Raw genomic sequence first — 25,887 nt, forward strand, 5'->3', positions numbered from 1 at the left:
CGGCTGAGTAGTATTTTCATTGTGTAAACGTCCTGTAGTTGTCTTATCCATTCATCTACTGATGGACACTTGGTCTGTTTTCTTATCTTGGTGATTGTAGCTAATGCTGCAGTGAACATAGGGGTGCTTATGTTCTTTTGAATTAGTGTGTTGGGTTTCTTTGGATATATCCCCAGAAGTGGTATCATTGGGTCAAAAGATAGATCCATTTTTAAATTTTTGAGGTATCTCCATACTATTTTCCATAGTGGCTGCACCAGTCTGCATTCCCACCAGCAGTGCAAAAAGGTTCCCCTTTCTCCACATCCTTACCAGAATTTGTTGTTTGGTGATTTACTGATGATATTCATTCTGATAGGTGGGAGAGGACATCTCCTTGTGGTTTCAATTTGGATCTCTCTGATGATTAGTCACATTGAGCATCTTTTCATATATCTGTTGGCCATCTGTATCTCCTCTTTGAAAGAGAAGTGTCTATTCAGGTTTTGCCCATTTTTTAATTGGGTTGTTTGGGTTTTTGGTATTGAGTTTTGTAAGTTCTTTATAAATTTTGGATTTTGACACCTTATCAGATGTATTGCTAATATGTTTTCCCATTCTGTGGGTTGTCTTTTTTTGTTGTTGATGTTTTCCTTTGTTGTGGAAAATCTTTTTAGTTTGATGTAGCTCCATTTGTTTATTTTTTTTTTATTTTGCTTCCCTTGCCTGGGGAAATGTATCCAATAAAATATAGCTACGAGCAATGTTTGAGATTTTGCTGCCTATGTTTTCTTCTAGGATTTTTATGGTTTCGGGTCTAACATTTAAGTCTTTGATCCACTATGAATTTGTTCTTGTGTGTGGTGGAAGAAGGTAGCCTAATTTTATTTTTCTGCATGTATCTGCCCAATTTTTCCGACACCATTTATTGAATAAACTATCTTTAGCCCATTGTATGTGCTTGCTTCTTCTGTCGAATATTAATTGACTATAAAGGTGTGGGTTTATTTGTGGGCTCTCTGTTCAGTTCCGTTGATCTATGTGTCTGTTTTTATGCCAAAAAGTGTTATTTTTTTTTATCACAGGGATACTGAAAGTGGTGATTCCCCTGGGAATTTGCTGCATCAGTGTCTGAATAATTACACATACAGATTTTGGATTAATGATATCAGTGTTTCAGGTCTTCAAAGGAGCTCATGCAAGCCCAGATAGGTGCCTCTGTGACACTAGTCATTATCCTTGCTCACATGTCAGAGTGTAATTGAAATCTGTTGTTTTTCTGGGGCTTGCTTACTGCTAAAAGGCTAAGTATATTATTTAACTATTATTTGATTTTTAAATTTATGTTTAAATTCTGTTCATAAAATTCAAAATTCAAAAATTATTAAAGGGTATAAAAAGTCTTCCTACTTTTGTCCCCTTAACATCCAGTTCTCCTCTTCACATACAACTAATGTTATTAGTTTTCTGTGTCTGTTTCTAGGAGTACTGTATACGTAGACAAGCAAGTGTGTGTGTGTGTGTGTGTGTGTATGCCTTTTCCCTCTTACTATATACTAACCTATATACTTGTATACTAATGGTATCACACTACACACAATATTTCATACCTTGCTTTGTTTTCCACTTAGTCTAATTTAGAGATATTCTATATTAGTACATAAAAAGCTCCATGTTTTTATTATTCCTAGATAGGATTCCATTGCATAGACATACCATAATTCATTAATCAGCCTCCAGGATTTTGTTATTATAATAAATGCTGCAATGAATAACAGACAAATGTCACTTCGCAAAATTACAATAAGTTTCTAGAAATAGAGTTGCTAGGCCAGAGGGAAGGTATAATTTTTATTTATTTATTTATTTATTTATTTATCACCCAAGGATATTTTCATTGATCTTAGAGAGAGAGGAAGGGAGGAGGGGGGAGAGAGAGAGAGAGAGAGAGAGAGAGAGAGAGAGATAAACAGAAACATCAATGTGAGAGAGAAACATGAATTGGTTGCATCTTACACCCCCACCAGGGATTGAACTGGTAACCTAGATATGTGCCCTAGGTTACAGGAATCAAACCTACAACCTTTCAGTGTCCGGGATGATGCTCCAATCAACTGAGCCACCAGACCACGACTAGTTTTATTTTTATTTATTTATTTTAAACCTCACCTGAGGATATGTTCAGTGATCCCAGAGAGAGAGGAAGAGAGAGAGAGAGAGAGAGAGAGAGAGGAGAGAGAAACCTCGATGAGTTGCCTCTCTTCTGTGCCCGGACCTGGGTTTGAACCCTCAACATAGGTATGTGCCTTGACCCTGGTTCAAACCTGCAACCTTTTGGTGTATGGGACGCCATTCTAACCAATTGAGCCACCTGTCCAGGGCTATGTTTTATTTTTAATAGACGTAAAGCTGTTATGATCCAAGGGTTCAACCTTAAAAACTAATCCTGAAAAGAAACAGAGATCATAGCTGGCCAGAGATTTTGATCTGTATCACTAAATGAAATATTTTTCTTTATATAAGTAAAAATGGCAGTGAAAATGCTAAATGATTACTTTTAGTAATGATTATTTTTCAGTGATCACTAATAACCCTTATTTAGCAATTTAAATTATGTTCTTATTGCCACAGATTAGTGTTTTTCAACTTTTTTCATCTCATGGCACACATAAACTAATTACTAAAATACTGTGGCACACCAAAAAATTTCTTTTTGCTGATCTGACAAAAAATAAGGTATTATTTTGATTCATTCACACTGGACAGCTATCGTGTTGGATGTTGTCATTTTTTAAATTTGACAATTTAAGGGAAGAGAGGTCAGTGCCCTTGATTAAATAGGTATTGCATGGAGTTTTGTTTGTTTGTTTGGTTTGTTTTTTAAAGTAAGAAAGTCACAGAGGTAGAAGAAGTGAGCAGTAGAAGAAATGGCTCAGGAAACAAGTTACAGAGGCAAAAGAAGAGCCATTGGAGCTTAGGAGAAAGAGAGGCAAGGAAAAATGTGCCCAGGGTAGAGGTGTGGGGGAGGGCATGGGTGGGCAAGCTCCATAGAGAGAGCTACCAGGTATTACATGTTCTAAAAATTCTTGCAGCACACCTGTGTGCCACTTGTGGCACATGGGTTGAAAATCACTGCCATAGGTAGTTCAAGCCAATTAGGAAATTCTAAGGAAGTTCATTTATTTAACTTGCTACCATCCTAAATACTGTTCTACAGTTATAAAGAATTAGTTAAATAACATTATATTTTTAAACTCATTCAGAATGCACTAGGTTTAAACAATTTATTAGGCTCCTATTGTATGAAGACATTGTCCTTGCCCTTAAGGAATTTACTATATTAGTAGTTTACAATCTGGGCAAAAATCCAGAAAGTATTCTTTTCATACTTTAATGTTATATTATGATCTGTACTTTATCTATGCTTTTATCTTTCTGTCAATAAATGGTACCTGGCTAGCATCTTTTCATGTGCTTATTTGCTGTTCCTTTTCTTGATGATGAATCTATTGAAATCTTTTGCCTATTTTTCATTAAGATACTTGTCCTCTGATTTAGTTGTGATTCTTTATATATTCTGTATACAACTACTTTGTCAGGCATATTTCACAAATATTTCTCCCAAGTCTGTAGCTTCCTTTTTGTTTTCTTAAGTGTGTCTTTCAAAGAGCAAGTTTTTAATTTTGTTGAAATCTACTTTATAAATTTTTTCTTTTATAGTTTGTGTTTTTGTATCACTGATGAATCTTTGCCTAACCCAGTGCCACAGAGATTTTCTTCTATATTTTCTTCTAAAGTTACACCTATTATTTGGCTTGGTAACTATTTATATGATTGTCACAACTGGTCTTCCTAATTGAGGAAATAGGCTCGGAGAGGTTAAAACAATTTGCCAAGGTCAGTTAGCCATCAGTTGTCACTCTGTTTTCTGATTCTCAGTTCTGTGCGTTTCCTACTGTACAAGTCTGTGCATATTGTGTCATAATATGTACATAGTAAGATCATAGGCCTATGTTGGTCTGATATATCCTGGGGGTGATCATTTAGTTTGTCAGTTCCTAAGGCCTTGCCTTCTGTCATTGCCTGCTGGGATCCACCATTTGTTTAGCACATCCATCAGTGGGCAAGGGAGGGAGGAACTGGTAAACTTACTAATCAAATGTTATGTTTTTTAGTGCTCACATAAAAAATATCTTGTAATTGCTTGGGTTTAATCCAAATTTTGATTTATGGAACACAGTATTAATAATATAAGAATGTACATTGAATAGTCAGGCAACAAATATTTATTGAGTGCCTATTATAATTGCCAGGTACTATGTTTAGTTGCTGGGTATACAGTAAGACTGAGTTCAGTATACTTGATCTTTTTCCTCATGAAACTTGTAGTCTAGAGGAGTAGCTTTCAAATTTTTGCGACTGAAATCCATAGTAAGAAGTATATTCGCCCTGTCCAGGGGCTCAATTGGTTGGAGCATCATCCCATACAACAAAAGATTGTGGGTTCAATTTCTGGTCAGGTCACATACCTAGGCTGTGGGTTCGATCCCCAGTCAGAACACATATGGGAGGCAGTCAGTCATTGTTTCTTTCTCTCTCTAAGATCAGTGAGGATTTTTTTTTTAAAGTACATTTTACATTATGAGCTGATATGCTTGTGTAGGTGCTCCTGCATACACATACATGTGAAAAACAATTTTCTCTTCCTTCATGCAGTATACTCTGTTATTTTCTATTCTATTCAGTTAAAAAACAGAACAGAACTATGTTGATGCAAGTCACTAAATTGATTTCATAATTCATTAATGATTCTCAGCCTGAAGTTTGAAAAGATTTTAGTAGAAGCTGGTTGATTACTGAATTTTGGGGGGACTTTCAATGACTGTGGTTTGTTGCCTTGCTGGGAGAGCATGAATATGCAGTCTGCCTCTTGAGATTCCCATATGCCCACTGGTCAAGTAGGATGGAGACTCTAACTATACATTCCCCCCAAACACATCACAACTTTCAAAATTTCAAAGGAAGTGCTAACTTCCTTCAGAAGATTATGTAGTGCTGGAAATGACAATGCTTCTTTACTTGTTCTCAAAATTACCGGGCTTATTATAGTTAACTAGTTAACTGGTTAAGGAAATTTGTCACTCAAACATGAATGCTAGAACATACACAGAAACCTGAAAAACTGTTTCACTGAAGGTTAAAAAGTGTCTTTATTTGATTGTTTAGAATTGAGGAACCAGGTATACTGAGTAGTATTACTTGGCTAGATGTAAATTATGAACAGTCCTTGGAGAAGGGAGTTTTATGAGTCCTAACCACAAGTGACCTTTTTGTCAAAATATGAAACTGTTTCTTATGCTTTAAGCAGATAACTCAGAGCTTCAAAACACAAAAGGGATTTATCCACTCATCTCAGTTTGCAGTTATTTGAGGATTAGAGAAGAAAGGACATTGCTTCAGAAATCTGAAATTAGAGACTTGTAATCAAAGGAAGTTTTATTCTGTGACACTATGTAATCTAATTTCTACCCAAATAGGACATAAAAATTGGGGTGTTGGTGGTGAATGAAGGTTTTTGTTTTTTAATTCCAAATGAGAGTGTAACTACTGTAGTAGGATTTTTACTTTGAATCTGTCTAACCACCTTCCTTTGACCAATCCATATACGCTAATAACATTGAGCTGAGGACTTAGAGAAAATATGGTCCAGATTTAAAATTTCTGGAAGGTGTAGGGTTCCATTGCATTTTCTGATGCAATGGAGCCCATGATGAAAGGGGCTAGTCCCCTTTCTAATGGAATTATTTTATTGTGGCAAAGGGATAAGAGTAAATTATCGTATTTTAAACAATAATTTTCTAAGATTTACATGGTTTAGTTACCAACCAAAAATACCAGTATTGTTCTCATATCAATATTTGTTCTCCATCTAGACAGTGAGAATAGTGAGAATAACAAAATGGGTTTAGGACAGCTCCCAAGTCAAAGACTTTTCAGGCTTGTTGTTGTTTCCCCAGTTAGAAGAAACTAGTTCAAGGGGACCCAAAAAACTCCAGAACTTATTTATAAAAAATTGTGTATTTATTCTTACATGTTTAAACTTGAGTCACCTTCAAAATACTCTCCATATGATGCGGTATACCTATCAAGACATTTTTTCCACTGCTCGGAACAGTTTCTGAACTAGTCGATTTTGATGACTTTTAAGGGCTTCGGCCATTTTTTGTTCACCTCTTCCACATCAGCAAAATGTTTGTCTTTGAGGACTTTTTTCATCTGGGGAAACAAACAAAAAGTCGCTCAGGGCAAGATCAAGTGAATAGGGAGGGTGGGACATGGGGGTCATGCCATTTTTGGTCAAAAACTGCTGAACACTCAATATGGTATAGGCATGTGTGCTGCTAAATCACCCATCACGAAATGGGCAAACATGTTGAAAGAGCCTTGAAAAATAAGTTACTGAGGCCGAATACAGCCTCTCACAACACCATCAGCTGGTACACTGATACAGATGGGTTCCCAGGACACTCACCTAGTGAGGGAAGCCTATACTACAAGGGGCCCACACTCCAGAAGATAATTCCAGGTTTTTTGGGGTCCCCCCTTGTAACTGTGGACAGAATTTCTTTGCTTATGAAAAACAGAGATCTTCCGTTTCAGAGGATATGTTAACATGAGAACTAAGATATTTATGTTTGTGGAAAGAACATTTTCTATTAGAGAACTTGCCCTTCTAGGAGAGGGTTTTCTGCTGGTATATCCTGGTTTCTGACAATCCTGATTAGACTCAGACAGCGCTGGCTCTCAGAACCTGACTGAGGTATGTAGGACATGACACTTACCACCTTGCTTTGCTCAGGGACTCTGCTGGAGTTCTTCCTCAGGCTGCCTAATGTCCCGTTCAAGAAGTTCACGCATAAGCTCCAGGTTTTTCTCTAGAATCAGGGCAATAGCTATAACTTCCATGCTTAGTATTTATCCTTGCTGCTCATGAAAACAGCTCTGGTTTTATTGGGCCTGGGCTCTGTGCAGAGGCTGATATGGACTTTGATTTCTTCAGGGGACCTTCTTGCACTTTGCCTCTGTTCTTGAGAAAAACCACTGTCAGAACCAACTTATCCTTTTCTATGTGTTGCTTTTCAGAGGAACTCCTTTCTGTGGCAGTAATTAGATGTTCTTATTCACAAGAGTCTCTGTTGAGCCCCTGGCCTGGGCAGGGTGGCTCTTTCCTTCTGAGTTCCCTGATCCTGCATCCCTCTTTGATGCTCTCCTCTTTTGGGTCTCTGGTCTAGCATCTTTGCTCTTGTCAACTGGGGCTAAATTCTTGTCCTAGCTCTTTCCTTTGGCCTGAAGCTTGGGGACCTAAGGTGTTTTATTTGGCCTCCATAAGGACACACAGTACCAGGAAAGCTGCCATGGCTCTAGTGGAAAAACTCTGGAGATAGGACTACAAGACCTTAGAAGCTAACCTGAGTCAAGGAGCATTGTAAGGGACACACGTGTGGCTGGCCCTGGAGCCTGACCTCAAATTTGACTCACCAACAAGCTCCTCTTTAAGTCATGGTTGGCTCAGATTTGGGGCAGCCAGCACTTTCTTGGTTGCAGGAGGCATTCTTTTGTCACTGGAACCCTTAGACTACTTTAGCTTTTGGGAGTTTCTTACCACAAAGGCTTTCATGATGTTTCCCAATTGTGGTTTAAAAGATAAGACCCCCTGATATTGACCATCCCCTTGGCGTCTCTGGCCCGAAGCAATTTCTGAATTTAGCTCCAAGATCCTTTTCCTAAAATGGATACTAAAGTTAGAAAAATGTCCCCTTTCTTTGATGGATTCTTCTCTCTAGACTCTCTTGCTCCTCTGTTCTCTGGCTCTGGGGCATTGCTATTTAATGTTTGGAATCTCTTGAGATACTTCCACTCTCACCCTTTTGCGTATTTCCTGACATTGCTCAACTTATAGTCAGCTCTGGGCTGCTATTTAGTCCTATATAAAGTCCCACTTTTCTAAGTTATTTTCTATGATGTTAGATGAGATGGGCTGAAAAGTCTGTTTCTCCCCCATTGAGGGGAGTGTAGAGGACTCCACAGGCCCACGACTAATATTTGATGGGAACCCTTCTCAAAATTCTCTGGTGGAAACTGAATTTTATGTGATCATCTTGTCTCCTATCTGCATTAGAGTTGCCCCCAAGGATTCTGGCTGTCTCACTATGGTGTCAGCTTCTGAAATGCGGGCGACTAGGTTTGGAGAAAAAGGAGAATAGGGCAGATTTTGCAATTGGGCTTCTCTCACCTTTCAACATTTTTATGAATTCAAGGATCTTGAGGGGTAGGCCTCTCCTACCTCTACCACACCCAAAACTGAATATGATGTTTTGGCACATGTTGAGAGTTGGATCAGTGAAGGAGAGTTCTGGAGAGGTATTCAGGTGCCGTTCCTCTGAGATAGTTTTAATGGTTGGTGTAACTGTTTCTCCAGAGAATAGGGACTGAATTTCTTTGAAAGATTATACCTGAGGTTTACAACCTTTTAGTTCCTTCTGGGCAGCTTCTTTCATCATAATCCAGTTAATCAATTAGAATATAAAAATGACCTTTCTGCAGTGTGAGGAGATGCTGTGATCAGAATGCTATGTTAGTCTTTAATTTTAGGTATCTTTAGCCTTCCTTGTTAATCAACTTAGAGTCCTACTTCAGTACTAGAGGTAAATCTTTCAGTTTTTTAATTTATTGAAGGAGGAATCAGGCTCTTTTTTTTTTTTTTAACTGGGAAATAGGCCTAAACCTTTGTTCTAAGTAAAAACTATTCTTTTCACTATCATCTGAAACCTGACTTGGTAATGTCTCAGGATTCTATCTCAGTAACAGCAATCTTTCTGGACTTGTCTTTCTTTCCTGGCACACATCCCCAGACAACTGTCCAAGAGAGGCTTTTCTCTTTCTTGCTCAGTGTCTTCTTGTCTTCAAATTCCTCTTGTTTTCTAAATTCCCCTAGTTTCTCTAACATAGCCTTCTCTTTGCTCTTCAAACCTCCATTCCCCAAAGAAATAACAGTGTACAGTGGTCATATTACATGTATACACATTAGTATCCCTAAAACCCAATTGACTTTCATAGCCTAGGTTCCAAATCAAGCTACACAGAAAGTGTTGAAAGGTGTTTGTGTGGCAGGTGCTGGGGGTAATTGACAGTTGTGTTTAAACCACAGCTAGTTCTCATACCTTGGTCTGAGGAAGGAAATAATTAGAATTCAAAGGTTTTAAAGACCGTAAAAATAATATGTAAGATGACTTACCAAGTAAATGGGAGTCAACAAGAATTGTATGCTTTCAGCACACATAGAGTTAAGCTTTCTGAACCTTCTTGTTGGGCTGCCCTGCTGTCAGCTCTTGAAGATGACAGAACTGATTTATTTCATTTATTTTTATTTACTGATTTTTAGAAAGAGAGAGAGAAACATCAATTTTTGTTTTTCTACTTATTTATGCATTCATTGGTTGATTCTTACATGTGCCCTTGACTTATCAGGACGGTGCTTTAACCAACTGAGCACTTGGCCAAGGCAGAACTGATTTTTTAAATCTCCTACACAGAACAATAGGGAAATAAGCAGCTAACTTGTTAATAACAGAAGCCTAACCAAAAAGGAAAAATAATAGAATATTTGGTTTGTATAAATTGAGACTCCCAAGTTTCTTTATGGATTGTATATCAACTTTGAGCCGCTTAATTAGCAACTAGAGACATAAATCCAAAGCTTTCTTTTGTATATGGAGATTCCAGATCTAGAAGTTCTCAGCTACTGCTATTTTATTCTCATACTTTTTGTGGGCTTGCAATGAGGGTTGAGCATCCACCATTGGCTTCTTTGTTTCTTCTTTGTTTTTCTCTGTGTTTATGAACTTGTTCATTACTTGTTTATCAATTTGTTCTTATTTCTGTGGATGATTACTTTTCAGAATCCACTGTGGTACCAGCTTAGTTACCCTGTGTGGGCCTTCATTAAATACATAAATGCCCCATCATGTAAATTGAATAACCTGTGCATGTGAATGACCGCTTTACATCCCACCCGGCAATGCACCAAATTCCTGTTGGTTTTGTTATCAGGAGTTATGTTTGGTCCTAAATGGTGTGACTCATCAGTTGGCTGGGTGACTTCCCATGAAGTGAAATGTTGCAGGTTTGATTCTCAGTCAGGGCACATGCCTGGGTTGCGAGTTCAGTCCCCCGTTGGGGGGTGTTTGAGAGGCAAACAATCGATGTTTCTCTTTCACATCAGTGTTTCTTTCCCTCTTTCCCTCCCTTCCCCTCTCTCTAAAAATAAATAAAACCTTTTTCAAAAAAGAGCTAATTTGGGAGTGATGTGATTCCATCATTCTGGTACTAAAGCAGTGATTTAAGTGCTATCTACAGATGTAAACGCTTTAGACTAGTGGTTCTCAAACTTTAATGTGTATCAGAATCACCTGGCGGGTTTGTTGAATGCACATTTCTAGGTCCTATCTCCAGATTTTCTGATACGGGAAATCTAAAGGTGGAGCCTAAGAATTTGCTCTTCTAACAAGTTTCCAGGTGATGCTGCTGCTGGTGGTCTGAGGACCACATTTTGAAAAATCACTGCTTAGGGATTTTTCTGCTATTTCAGAAACATGCCCTTAAAGGAAGATGGTTATATCAGAAAAAGAGGGGAAAAAATACTTCAAGGAGATGACAGGGTTTGGTGGACTTTTATATATATATATAAATTATCTCTGTGTGAGGGTGTGAATTTGCTATTAAAAATAATGTGGCTTTTTTAGAGGATCTGAGATACTATCATAAATGAACATGCAAAGAATTAAAAGCAGAACCTCTAAATCTGCGAAGTATTCATATATTAAATCATTATGTTTTAGACCTTAAATGAATAAAATATTATATGTCAATTATACCTCAATATAAAGGGGCAGGGGAACCCTCTAAATCTTCTTACTGTTAATGACAAAGACTTAGAAGAGGAGGGAGAGGTATAGTGTAAGAATGTGAATGTTGTTATCTGTTAGGTAGCTGAGGTGGCTAACAAAGGACTGGGAGCCAGAAAAGTCCAATTTAGGGCTCACTGTGATCAGGCAGGCTGGGCCCCAATGGACAACAACCCCAAAGGAGAGGGTAGAAGGGCCTTTAAGGTGTATAGCAGACCTCCGGGGGAGGGTCAGTCACCCTGCTGATCTGCTCCAGGTATCCTGGGTATCTGTTCAGGGAGGGCTGATTCTGTAGAAAGCTTGAGGGAGAGGTATTGGGGCAGTGAGTATTCAACCAGTTTTCAGGAGGATGCCAGCGGCTATGCCTTAGTTGCTTCTGATATGGGGAATCTTGTGGTCGGGTATTTTAGCCAGTGATAACTTCTTTGTTCCATCATAGGTGGTGGGTTAGGTCCATGTCTCAGTACATTCTAACATTATCTCAGATACTTGATTTAAAATTCTTACTCTGCCACTGACATTTAATGAGTAATTTTGGAGTATATAACTTCATTGGGTTGTTATAGTATTAAATGAGATAACAGATGTGAAATGCTCGGATTATGGTAACTATCCACCAGTTATTTTCATAAAAGCTGACCTCTTCATTTGATTGTGTACACTCAGGAATCTTTTCAGACTCAATTGATGGTAAGTTTTATGCAAGTCATTATTCATAAAATAATTAGATCCTAACATTTGCAGTCCTGTGGATGCTATAGAAATGCAGACATAGAAGATGTGGGTCCTGCTCTCCATGTGCCTAAAATCTGCTTAGGGAGTTAGAATTTTTCCATTGAAAGTACCAAAATACCATATTAAGAGTAGGGTAAACTGTGACATTTTTAACATGAGAAACCCAGCGGAAAGGCAGTGGCTCAATGCAGTTATCAAGGTTCTGGATTCTTTCCCACAAGCCCGTGGCAAACTTGCCCTCTGGACCAGGATTAGAATACGTGACTGTTTTGGCCTTCAAGGAGGCTGAAAAGACAGGTATATGACATTTTCAGCTTCACTGGTAGGAGTGGGAGGTGAGAGAGGTGAGAAGTGACTGTTGGTAGACAACAGAGGCAGTCCACCAAAGCAGATAAGACCATGATTTATACAAAGATTAGAGGCAGTCCCAGGCAATTTATCACTACGCTGAATAGTGTGCGCTATTTAGGCCATGGATCAGCAAACATTTTCTTTTAAAAGCCTGATGGTCAATATTTTAGGCTTTGAGACCACAAATGGGTTCTGTTGCATATTCTTCTTTGTCTTTGTTTTTTTTTTTTAACAACCCTTTAAAAATGTGAAAACCATCCTTAGCTTGCTGGTCATATAAAAATAGGCTGTAGTTTGCCAGCCCCTGCCCTGAAGGCTCAAAGGAGAGAGGGATCAGTGAGACTGAAGTCATGGCTTTGAAGTTTCCTGAAATTCTGGGATTTGACTGGTGCTGTGAAAGGTGGGTAAGATTTAGATTGACAAGGACTCTTGGGTTGTTTCCATGTTTTGGCTATTGTGAATAATGCTGCAGTGAACATAGGGGTACATATATCTTTAAGTGTTTTCACATTTTTGGGGGTAGATAGCCAGAAAAGGAATTACTGGGTTATATGTTAGCTCTACTCTCAGTTTTGGGGGGAATCACCATACTGTTTTCCATAGAGGCTGCACCAACTTACATTCCTATCAGCAGTGTACAAGGGTTTTCTTTTGTCCACATCCTCTCTAACACTTGATATTGTCTTATTGGTAGTAGCCATATAGTAGAATACTACTCAGCCATAAAAAATGATGAAATATTGCCATTTGCGACAGCATGGATGGACCTTGAGAATATCATGAAATGTCAGATGGAAATGTCAGGTGGAAAAAGACAAAAATCATGTAATTTCACCTATGTGTGAGATATGAAACAGAAAGCAATAAACGAACAAACTCATAGACACAGAGTGATGGTTAGCAGAGGGGAAGGGGATGGGGGAGATTAAAGAGGGTAAAGGGGGTCAAATATGTGGTATCAGAAGGAGACTAAAACTTGGGTGATAAACACATAATTTAATATACAGATGATATATTTTGAAATTGTACATCTGAAACTTATATAATGTTATTAACCAGTGTTATTCCCCAAAATTTAATTTTAAAAAGATTTAGATTGAGAGATTATGTTCTTTCTGAAGGGAGTAGTGAGTGAAGAAACAAACCTGTGATACCATAAAACAGCTGTGTGTTACATGCAAAGAGTGGAGAGCAGCAATACCTTTATACATGAAATGAGCTAACTGCAAGTCAAAGTTAGGGAGCACTGTGGAATGAATAGCTGCACGGCCTGAGCCACTGATGAGCCAACCTGCTAAGTAGCTCTGAGAAATAAAGATGCTCTTTTGGCATAAAGCCTCTATGTTGACTTGGAGCCCAAGGAAGGCAGTGTCTCATGTAACAATTGGCTCTTCAGTAGGAGCTGTTGCTACTGTGACTAATTAAAGGACAACCATCACGTGTTTAGGATAATGAAAACAACTAGTCTCTAAACTATACCTATACCTAAAGATTATAACTCATGTTCTATATGTGTTATTGTTATTGGCAACAAGGAAGAATTGCAACAACTAATACTAAGTCATTTATTCACTCAACATTTGTTGAATGCTTTCAGTGTGCCTAGAGATACAAGTTGAGAAGCTCAGTCTAGAGGGAGAGAAACAATATATATAGACATAATTACAATAGAGTGAGATAAATGTTAGAAAATATATGTGCAAGGAACTGTGGATGCCTAGAAGAAGGAACCACAAGTTCATCTTGATTTAAACTTTCAAGTTGACTCAGTCTGATTATTGCTGTCCTTCAGTGCCATAGATTATATTCTTAATCCTAGCCAATTATCTTACAGATCTGTACCATTGATTACAAAGAGGCCTGTGTGAAATACTGTTTTTGAATTGAATCCAATTCATCATCTTTCCAGAAAAAGCAATTTCAAACATTCTGCTGCTGCTACTAAGTTTTTAGGAACCTCTTTATGTGAGGAACCTCTTTATGTGCAAGTATATAGCTGTAGTGTTGCTTGGTCACTTCATTTTGTGCTTTCCCACTATGCTGGTATGAATATTGGTTCTAAAAAACAATTGTTTTCCTCAGTAAAAGTTGCAGAAAAGAAAATTGTGTGGTAGTCAGAATAGTGGTCCCCCCAAAGAGACCCTATCTTAGTTCCTTATGAACCTGTGAATATATTGTTACATTCTGTAAAAGGTGGGGAGAGTTAAAGTTGCAGATGGAATTAAGGTTGCTAATCAGATGACTTTAAAACAGGGAGATTATCCTGGATTATTAGAGTAGAGGCAATGTAATCACAAGTGTCTTTTAAAAGTGGGAGAGAGAGACAGAAAGGAGGTTGGATTGATATGATATGACTCAACCCACTTTCTCTGACTTTAAATATGGATAAAGGGGGCCACAAGCCAAGGAACACAGGTAGTCTCTAGATGCTGGAAAAGGCGAGAAAATGGATTCTGCCTATATTACTTTATTAGGGCTGCCATAACAAGTACCATAGACTGGTGACTTAAACCGTAGAAGTTTATTTTCTCATAGTTCTGGAGGCTAGAAGTCAGACATTTGGGTGTTTGCAGAGTTGACTTTTTTCTGAGGCCTCTCTCCTCAGCTTGTGGATGTCTGTCTTTTCCCTCTGTCTTTACATGGCTTTTCCTGTGCGTGTTTCTGTGTCCTGATCACCTCTTCTTATAAGGACACCAGTCATATTGGATTAGGGGCCACCCTAATAACCTCATTTAACTTAATTACTTCTTTGAACACCATATTTCCAGACATAGCCACTGTAGGAGGTGCCAGGAATTAGGACTTCAACATAAAATTTTGGGTGGAGGGACACAATTCAGCCCATAACACTCCCATGAAGCTTCCAGAAGGAACATGGTTCTGCCATTTTGATTTTAGGACTCCTGACTTCTAAAACTAAAATAAATGTGTGTTGTTTAAGCCATCAAGTTTGTGGCAATTTGTTACAGCAAATTAGAAAATGAGTACAATTACAAGTAACCTGAATTTATTAATGGGAGGCTGATTAACTGAATGTGGGAAATCTATACAATAGAATATTATACAGCAATCAAAAATAGTGAAATAAATGTCCATTGACAGGTAAATAGATGAACAAAACGTAGTGTATACATACAATGGAATATTATTCATTTTAAAAGGGAAGGAAATTCTGACACATGCTACAACATGGATGAACCTTGGGGACATTATGCAAAGTAAAGCCAGTCACAAAAAGGCAAATACTATATGATTCCGTATATGTAGTATACACATATAATGAGGCATCTAGAGTAATCAAACTCATTGGAACTCCAAGTAGAATAATGGTTGATAATGGTTGCCCATGGCTGGGGGAGGGGGAAAATGAGTTTTTGAACGGGTGTAGAGTTTTAGTTTTGCAAAATGAAAAAGTTCTGGAGATTGGTTGAACAGCAATGTGAATATAATAAACACTAATGAACTCTACACTTGAAAATGATTAAAATGGTATATTTTATGTTATTTTACCCCAATTAAAAATTTTTAAATAGTGAAACAATGATATTGTTTTAAAAGGCAATGACAGAAAAATAGGTGTAGTGTGAAGTGCTTCTGTTACATGTTTTAGAGAAAGAATATATACACATAATGCTTTATGTCCATAGAATATCCCTGAAAAGATACTCAAGAAACTGGCATAGTGACTACTTCTGGGGATAGGATTTTAGAGAACTAGGAGGTGGGGGTCAGTGATGGGAAGAAAAATTAAATTCTTTGACACTTTCTGAATCTTGTTTAGCATGTACACATCTTACACATTGGAATAATGTTTTTTACCGAGCTCATAGACACAGACAGATTAATGGTTGCCAAGGGTCAGGGGTGGACAAAATGGGTGAAGGGAGTCAAAAGGTACATCCTTCCAGTTATTAAAAATATAAAGCATAGGGATGTAATAATTCTAAAAAGAAATAATGGTTTTTAAATGTGTCACTTGGAGTTAGGGACTGCAGAGAGAGTTTTCTCATTTAGGTTATCCTTAGGCCATGAAGTCCTTTTGTCAATCCAGTTACACTCAGATATCAGGATAAACAAGACCTGCTTGTTGTTGCCTTTAAAGGGTTGAAAGATTTGAGTCCCAAAGTGGTGATCAGGCTTTAGGGTACACATATACAGTTATACCTCATCAGCTTCAAACCTGGTACTCTTTGCATTTTGCATTTTGATGAGAAAAAATGTTTCAACACTTGGCACTTGCTTGAGACACATTGCACTTGTCCAAACTTGTGAGTCACGATACCACCCCTCAAAAGAAAATGCTTCTTAAGTCGTTGCTTGCTTACGACTCCTCAGTTTCTGCACTCGTCTCAAATTCCATTCCAGAACAAATTAACGATACATACCAAAGTACCACTGTATTTTATTGTTTGATGTCTAACAGTATGTTTTCTAAATCTCTAGTTTCCTTAAGAACAACTGCAATATATTCACTCAGAACCCCCCAAAAAAGTTGCATAGAGAAAAGATGGAGGAAAAATGAAAGACAAATTTCAATAGTTAATGTTTTCTGTTTCTTAAAATCATATAACCTAAAATGAATAGAATAAGAGATTTAATAGTAACAACAGGTTTTGACTCTTGTGGGCTTATTTCTTAAGACTTCTGCTTGCAGACTGTTAGGTAACTGTACAAGTTAGATTTTAACGCTCTTCAAAACATCCTTCTTAGTACATGAGTCCTTGCACCAGATATTCCATATAATGATCGCAGTGTCTTATTACTGTAATTATTGTGTAGAAGATGTTCTTGATACTTCTTGTTATATATGGATGTGTTTTCCTTACCAACACCCTTAGCCCATGTTTTCCTCCAAACAATACTTGGCCAAAGGGCATACCTGGCTACACAGCCATATCCTTACATTTTGTGGGGTTTTGGATATCCATTAAAAAAACAAAACAAAACACTATTTCTGGAACCTGTTCGGTATCTTTCCTTTGGTTTGGAGTTTTACTATAGTTAATCAGCACCCAGAAAAGTGCTTAGTATATAGTAAGAGTACTTAGTACTCAGTACATTAAATGATAACAAATAACTCACTGTGAGCTCAGTACTTCAGGAGTATATAGGGAATACAAATTTGTCTCTATTTAGAAGTGAAAAACTTATAATTTTATAGAAGCAAAAATTCCCTAGGAGGCAAAAGTTTCTTTGAAAAAGAATGAAACCCAAATGTGTAAGCCCTTTACATGTAGAAATGAGATTATTATTATTATAGTAACATTTATTGTTGTTGTTAGAAGTAGTAGTAGCAACATCAGTGGCTAAGTCATGCTAAATGCTTTTCTTTCTTGCTTGCTTACTTTCTTTCTTTTCTTGACAGTTACTAAAGGTCACGGGGACTAAGTGCTTTTCTTATATTATCTCTCATTACAGTCTTCCCAACAACCCTATTGGATAGATGCTATTGTTATCCCCATTTTTATGGATGAGGAAATTGAGCTCAGAGAGATTAGGTAATATGTTCAAAATCACATGGCTACTAAGTGGCAGAACCAGGATATGAACTCATTAGTTTAGTTAAGATTTGGGCTTTGTACTTCCAATGCAAGAATCTGTGTTTAACTTAAGTCTCTTCAAAATTCCTACTGCAGTGGCTGAAGGGACATGCAAAAAAGGAAAGGAGGAAGGGAGGGAGGGTAGGAAAGAAGGGAAAGAAGAGAAAGAGAATTGATATCTGCACTGTAAACAGGGATGATCGCCATCCTCATGCTGGGACAATCTTTGGAGGACCCTCCACAATATGAAATTCAGGCAAGACCAGGTTGAGATAAGGGTCCACCACTCTGGGAGGTACTGTATATAAAAGCCCACCTATTCCTAGCTTACAAAAAATGTTTGAGACCAAAAATGATTGTTAATTTTATCTGTTGAATGTTAAACAAAGGTCAATTAGGTATTCTTTCACCAAAAAGGATTTATTTGGGGTGGGAGGAGGGGGGAGAAAGGATTGCATTTCCATATGTGTGCAGATGTGGCAAGCCATGTGCACACACTCCACAGGAAGAAGCAGAAAAACCCTTTTTACAGAGGGGAAAAGGAGGTTAAGAGGAGGGGCTGTTACAACCGTAGAGCTCTGTTGTAAATATGGAGTTCTTCCTGTAGGGCTTTCATGACAATGTAGGGTATGAGAGCTTCTCCCGCAGGCCCTGCCAATTCCTGTCTAGGTTAACCTTGTACTTTTCCCTCACTTGACTTAATAATATGCTAAATAATGAAAAAGTTCCTGAATATTAATTATAAGCCCTTTATAGTCATAAGCAAGACAGTTGACTCTGCAGGACCCAGGAACAAATCAGGAATTGGGATTACCAAGTACCTGAGAAGGCAGAGGAAAGATCTTGAAGTTTCCTTTGTCTTCCATTAGGATTCTTACAATTTAATTTAGAACTAAATGTTAGTTGCAAGTAAATACTTATTCCATGAAGCAATTATTTTTATTATTTTTAATTATTTTTATTTTTAAATCTTAATTTTTTTCTAGAGTCCTTTGAATGTTAACATCAAGATCCAGTAAAGTAGGACCAACTATAACTCTTAAACAACTTAGATCAGAAAGAACACAGCTACTAGTATAGGTAAAACCAACAAATGCCAGATGGTGGCCAGAGAAGCAATGATTTTTCATGCAACCAGCACACTTCAGTTGATACCTTGTATATTAATCAACAGAATTTCAATTAATAAGTATACAGTAAAGTCTTAAAATAACTGTTTAAGAATGCAAGTGCCATTACAAGACTTCTTTCTTGAAAGATCATTTTCAAAAAGCTAGTGTAAACATGAAATGTTTATAAGAATGAAAACTTTGTATCTTAACTAGTGTAATTTGGATTAATTACCTTGTACTTTTCTCTCTTCAGTTTGTATACACTGTGGCAGTGACAAATCACTTTTGATCTCTTAATATTTTCTGTTATCATCTTTTGTGATATGAGAATTTGGGAGAATTGAAAGCAGCTTTGATTTCTACCTTACAACTTCTTCGTATATTTTATTTGTTATTTATTAAGCCTCTAGCTTTTATAATGTGACTTTTAGAAGTCTTCAAGTATTTTCTAGACTGATATAAAAAAAAAAGACAAATGGAGCCTAAATGTTCTTATTTTTCTCCCTCTAAAATGCAAGGGAGTAAGGAATAGATTTTGCATTTGCAGGATTTAAAAAGTGATTTATTTTATTTTTATTGACTTTATTGGGGTGACACTGGTTCACAAAATCATACAGGTTTCAAGTGTACAACTCAACAAAACATCATCTGCATCTGCACAATGCATTTTAAATACTTGGTTGTTTCTGCTTATTTTATGAGAGGAAGAGGAAGGGATAATGGAAGATGAGATCTGGTTATAAGAAAAACCAAAGGTAGGAAAAGATCACAGTTGGAAAAAAAGTAAGAAGAAAAAAACCAGTAGAAGGCAGTTACCAGAAATAATAACTCCGAGCTTTTCTTCCTTTCATGTAAGTTTATTTGCGCTCTCAAACTCTTAACCTCTGCAGGTATTCTGCAGGTTGAAACACAGCTCCAACTTTGAAAAATCAAAGTAGGTGTCAACAAGTATAGCCATAGAGTAGTTATATATAATTAAGTTTCAGACACAGGTAGTGAGTTTTTGTCTTTTGTTTAACAGCTTTATTGAGATATAAATGATATACCAAAAAAACTTCACATAATTAATGTATTCAATTTGATGAATTTAGACATACCCATACACCTGTGCAGCTATCACTATAATCAAGGTAATAAACATATCATCACTCCCAAAAGTTTTCTTGTGCCCCTTTGGGGTTTTTGATTGTCTTGTGGTAAGAACATTTAACACGAGATCTACCCTCTTAACAAATATTTTAAATGCACAAGAGAGTATTTTTAACAGTAAGGGCTATGTTGTACAGCAGATCTCTAGAACTTACTCATCTTGCATAACTGAAACTTTATACCCATTGAACAACAACTCCCTATTTCCTCCTCCTACAACCTCAGCCCCTACAATCACCATTCTACTCTGCTACTATGAATTTGATTATTTGAAATACCTTAAATAAATGAAGTCAAGCAGTATTTATCCTTCTGTGACTGGTTTAATAATTTTACTTAGCATAATTTCCTCTAGGATCACCCATGTTCTCACATATGGCAGGATTTCCTTTTTAAAGGCTGAATAATATTCCACTGTGTGTATATACCACATTTTCTGTATTCATTTGCCTGTCAATAGACATTTGGGTTGTTTCCATATCTTGGCTCTTGTGAAAAATGCTGCAATGAACATAGGAGTGCAGATAATCTCTTTGAGATCCTGATTTCAGTGCTGTTGAATTTACACCCAGAAGTGGGATTACTGGAACATGTGGTAGTGAGAATGTTGATGACATTAGTGTATACATCTCTATGAAGGGATAGCTGGATTTCTAGCAGCTGTTATCTAAACCGCAAGCATTTAAGCGGAATTTATTGGGTCACAGTTGGAGCTTTTTCTCCTCTCTTTTTTGTGGTGTTTTTAGTCTTAAGGAAAAAATACTCTGTGTTACCAGTTAATTGTTTTACTCCATTGTCCTGTTTTCCTTATCAATCTTCTAGACAGATTTTGAAATAGAGATTGGCAGTGGAAGAAAGGTCTTAAATCATTTTTTGGAATCTGTCAGGAAGACTTGAATAAGACATGTCTTTTGGCTCTTCTTATAATCACTTGTTAGCAGAGGGCTAATGAGGCCAGGCTAAGTGGTTAGATCTCCCAATCGTGTACTTTGTTATATTTTAAAGCCTGTTTCTAAACTCTCATATCAAATACGTACCTTTGAATATGAGGATAAATGAACACAATCCTACCCATTCTGGGAAGAGTACATAGTACATACTATGAAGTGTTAGTAGCACCATCTTTATAGAAAAAGAACATCACATTGCCTGAATTGGAAACCACAGAAATGCTTCAGCTAATCAAACATAATCAACTTTCCAATCACCCAACCAATCACTTGTTGGCTTTTTCTTGTTGGCAAAATAGCAATTGCTAATCAGAATTGCAGCTTCTCACCTATGATCTAACACTGACTCAGTGATTTCTGCTGGCTTTTTCCATCAAGTCCGTGGCCCCATTTGTCTGGATCTCTGAAAAGATCTTGTTTCTATTACAGAGCTCTCATTTGGAAGACAATGAATCAGCAGCATTACTTTGCTGTGAATGTGAAGAATCAGAAATCTTTAGTGATTCCAATGTACGTAGGTATATGATTTTATACAGTCTTTGGTGATTCAAGGGAAAGCTTTTTGGGTGAAATGGCTTCTAAATACAACTGGGATGGTGCCTAAAGGCAAATAAGTGACTTAGAATGAGTGTGTATACAAATAGTATGGTATAATTGTATGCATAATAACTTCCCCTCAAAGCACATCTATCCAAAAAAAATAGAAAAATGTTGTACCCTGGAACCTTGAGTGAGTCTCCCTCAATAAGGAATATGATTGTTTTTGTGGGTTTTTTTAAATGGTCAGTAATATCCTTTTCCTGGTGATAACTGCTTGGTATTGGTGCTGCCACTGAACCTTTTTATTTTAATTCTCACTTGGAGATATACTTACTTATTTTAGAGAGAATGGAAAGGAGAGAACAAGAAACATCTATGTGAGAGAAATATCGATCAGTTGCTCCACCACCACTCACCCTGCAACTGTGCACCACAACTGGAAATTGAATCCGCAACCTACCCTGACCAGGGGTATGTGCCCTGACCGGGGATGGAAGCCATAACCTTTTGGTGTGTGGGATAATGCTCCAACTAACTGAGCCACCTGGCCAGGGCTGCCACTGTACCCCACATGCATAGACCTAATACATCCTGGCTGTTGATGAAGTTAAGCCAAAAAGTATTATAATTACTGGGCTGGAGAGTCAGCTAGATCATCTCAAATGTAGAACTAACTACATTTCATAATGTGTTATTAATTTTATTTATCTCATCTGGCCTTTAGCATAGTTGCCGAATTATTGCAAATTACCCATGGAATCAGGCTGAAGTTGGAGAATGACTTAAATTGATGTATTAAAAAATTAATATCTCTTCCATAAGGATAACTGCTTTTGCTAGCCATGATTAAAACAAGATTCTACAAACCTTGATAAGAAAGTCTGGTTTCTGTCAACTTCAAGGTGTTTATTGTGCATAGTAAGCACTCTATAAATGTTGCTGAGGTTTCAACAGTGGAAGCTTTCTCTTGAAGTAAGCTATTACTCAATTATATCGCCATAGGACTGCCTTCTCTTTAACTGTCTTCTTTACTTTACCTTCATGGCACAATGAAGGTGATTACTATTGTGGGACCTCATTTGACTATTATGTTGATTTATCTGGTTACACTTCATTCAGCATTGATGAAGAGTCTGGAATGGCATGAAGTCATTTATTGTGTGACTCATGAATAGCTAGAGTGGTGCTCATTTCCCTAGTTCTTGAAAACATTTACTGATGAATTCACATGAACACTCATTTATTATCAACATTTGCAATGACAGACTTAGGGTAGAAAGGTTATATTCTTTGCCTAGTGTTGTGTGATAAGCAGAGGCAGCGCTGACATCAGATCTCAGCTGACAACCATCAGTGAGCTCATTATCAGCAGGCAGCATCATCATTGATAGAATGGGTACCAGCTCCCTGTATAGTATCCTACAAGATTTATTTTGTTCAGTCTACAGTAGAGTCCTCTGGACTTAAACTGACTTACTGTGTTGGCTGATTTTGTCTTAAAGAGACCAGTGTACGGCAACCACATGAAGAATTTGAACACATGTGAAAATCACTCAAGTTTTAATGATTTTACTCCCTTAGAAACAATTAATTGGGCATATGTATTTGTATTTGCAGATTACCTGGATTGCTTTTTTTTTAGTGCCAGATCTTTCATTCATTTAAGTCAGATTTGTTTTTCCTCTTCAAAAAGCAAAAGTGGTTACATGTACTCAGCTGGTTTTTTAAAGGTATTGGATCCTCCTCTTTTGTTTGCTCAGGGAGTGTTTCCCATACTTTTTTTTTTCTTTCTTCTCAGCTCCCCATTTCCACCTTCACATCAAAGGAGGTTGAAGAGCTCCTTCTCAATTTGAAGACTTAAACTTGAAAAAAAAAGTTATTTGTAGAGCAAACAGATTAAAATCCCCACTTTGAATTTTCTTCAAAGGAAGCGGTACTGGGATCTTGATAACTATTTGAAATAGAAGTTAACTGATGCAAAGAAGAGTAAAAGATAAAGTGAATCACTGAGGAACTTTTTCTTTAATCTTGGAATAACAGAAATATGAAATTTGGTTAGCTATATTCATTCATTCACTTATTTATGCACACATTCATTCACCAAGCATTGATTGTCATGTACAAGCCATCATGCCCAGGGTTATGGGGGTTAGGCATAAAATATAGAATCTCCCTAAGAACAAACTTTAAGCAGTAAGAAAAATAAGATCTGAGGATCTAATGTAAAACATGGTGACTATGGTTGATAACTCTGTCATATAATTGCTAAAAGAGCAGATGTAAATGTTCTTACCAAAAAAAAAAAAAATGGTAAATATGTGAAGTGATGGCTATGTTAATTAAGGAAATGGGAATCCTTTTACAATGTATATCAAATCACCACAATGTGCACTTTAAATATTTTACACTTTTATTTGCCAAGTATACCTCAGTAAAACTGAAATTTAAAAAAAAAAAAAAAAAAAAGAATCTACCCTAGGAGAATGTATAACCTATGCTTCAACAAGTTAGTTTTATGGATATTCATGGAAAACCATGAAGTGGAGAGGAGAAAATAATTCATTTGCCATACTGGGGGGCGGGGGGGAAGAGAAGAAATCTGTGAATGAGTGGAAATTTAGCTGGAGGGAAAGAAGGATGGCTTTCTCTGGTAGAGGGCCAGCTGTCTTAGATCTCCTGGCACTTTCCCAGAATGGAGGAGAGGAGTTTATCAAGGTCTCTGTTCCTTCTCTGGTCCCACTCAGCCTCTAGGGAACCCCATAAAGAGTAGAAGCAGCTACTTGTTCCTTCTGCTGTGCACAGGTTGTTTGTTGGAGGCCTCCATAATGGGAAAAGGGACTACCTGCCCCAGAGTAAGATGACAGTGTGACTAGAAAGGATCACGGAGGAGGAAGATACTAGCCCTAGCTGCAGGAATTTCATTTTGGCTCTAGATAAGAAAGAATTCAGGCAGTACCTAGAGCAGCGTGGGATACTAGTGGCTGCAGCAGCCACTGAGACTCTTGAGTGTCCTCTCCATTCCCCATCACCCAATTCCTACTGCTATCGTGCCTTAAAGGAAAAGACAAGAAAAGAAAAAAAAAGCTCTGCATTAGCTTAGATTCCAATTATTGTGTTTGTGGGGGTTCAGCTAGAAACAACTGGATTCATTACCATTGTACGTGTTGTTTCTTCCCCAGCCTGCAGGTCAGGAAAATGCTTGTTACATTAGTTTATTTCCTAAGAATACAACTAATTTCTTTTTCTTATTTCCATGCTCTTCAGACCCCACTCTCACCCTCTGCAGGAAGAGGGACACATATAGATGGTTGTACTTTTTTTTTTGTCTATTCATTTATTTGCTAGAATATTATATCCTTGTAGGGAATGCATTTTTACTCTGTGCAATCAAAATAGCTTTTGTTTGCATAGCCCAGTGAAAGGAAAAGATGTTAGCCTTTTTGTTATTAAAGGAAGAAAAAAAAGCCATCCTCTAGAATCAAATGTGGAGAAGGCATACAAAAAGAAAATCTAAAATGTAAGAATTACTTAGTTTAGAATACTTTACAAGAACTGTAGATTTGCATTCTCCTTTAGGGCAGGACAAATATCTTAAAATACAATAGTATCCTTCTAGATGGCAACTTCTTTGGAGGTTTTCACACACATTAATTTTGTGGAGTGGGAGAATGGCTTTGGAGAGAGAATATTTAACCTAATACTAAATTCAAGATGAGGGGTTTAAGGATTTTAAAAAGTTGTTATCATTAAGATAAGCCCTGCCCTGGCTAGTAGGGCTCAGTGGATTGAGTGCCAGACTGTGAACCAAAGGGTTGGCGGTTCGATTCCCAGTCAGGGCACCTGACTGGGTTGCAGGCCAGGTCCCCAGTAGAGGGCAGCGAAAGGCAACCACACATTGATGTTTCCGCCTCTTTCTCCCTCCCTGCCTCTCTCTAAAAATAAATGAATAAAATCTTTAAAAATAAAAGATAAGCCCTAATCTAAGGCATACTGTGGGGTAGCCTACCTGTGGAGTTAAGGTAGAAGGGACTTGAATCTTCAGGAGCATTCTGAAGCATCTGGTTTTTCTTGTATGTTTCAAGTTTTGGAATGCAGTATACAGGATAAAAACAATGAGTCCTGGCCCGGTAGCTCAGTGGGTCAGAGTGTTGTCCTGATACACCAAGGGTGCGGGGTTTGATCTCTGGTCAGGGCACATACAAGAATCAACCAGTGAATGCATAAATCAGTGGGACAACAGATTGATGTCTCTCTCGTTCTCCCTCCCTTTCTCTCTCTCTCAAATAAAAAATAAAGGAGTATTATCATTCCTCAAAGAAAAAAGAAAAAAGAAAAAGAAACGGAGTATTATCATTCCCCAGCCACCAGCCCCCCTTCCCCCACCTCCCCTGCCCTTGCCCCCTTCCAGTCACTACTCACCCTCCCAGCCATCACCTCCCAGAGATAACCAGTATTGTGACTTCTTGACCATATGATTTTGATGTGGGCATCAGGCTATGTGCTTTCTTTTTTAATCTTCACCTGAGGGAATGCTTATTGATCTTAGAGAGAGGGGGAAAGGGAAGGA

The 25,887-nt window shown here is 37.6% G+C and overlaps 1 protein-coding gene across 3 annotated transcripts in view; it reads left to right on the top strand.

Moving 5' to 3' along the window:
- The window catches only part of SSH2 (slingshot protein phosphatase 2), a 233,294-nt gene that overhangs the window by 37,460 nt on the left and 169,947 nt on the right, over nt 1-25,887 (top strand). For 2 of the 3 annotated variants that reach the window (XM_053911812.1, XM_024565153.3), the window contains exon 2: nt 21,210-21,290. The exons of the other annotated variant lie outside the window; for it this stretch is intronic. In XM_053911812.1, coding sequence (XP_053767787.1) covers nt 21,210-21,290 — 81 coding nt within the window. The remainder of the gene's footprint in view (nt 1-21,209; nt 21,291-25,887) is intronic. 3 annotated transcript variants of the gene reach the window in all.

The sequence above is a fragment of the Desmodus rotundus genome, chromosome 9 (assembly GCF_022682495.2).
Source record: "Desmodus rotundus isolate HL8 chromosome 9, HLdesRot8A.1, whole genome shotgun sequence".
Lineage (NCBI taxonomy): Eukaryota > Metazoa > Chordata > Mammalia > Chiroptera > Phyllostomidae > Desmodus > Desmodus rotundus.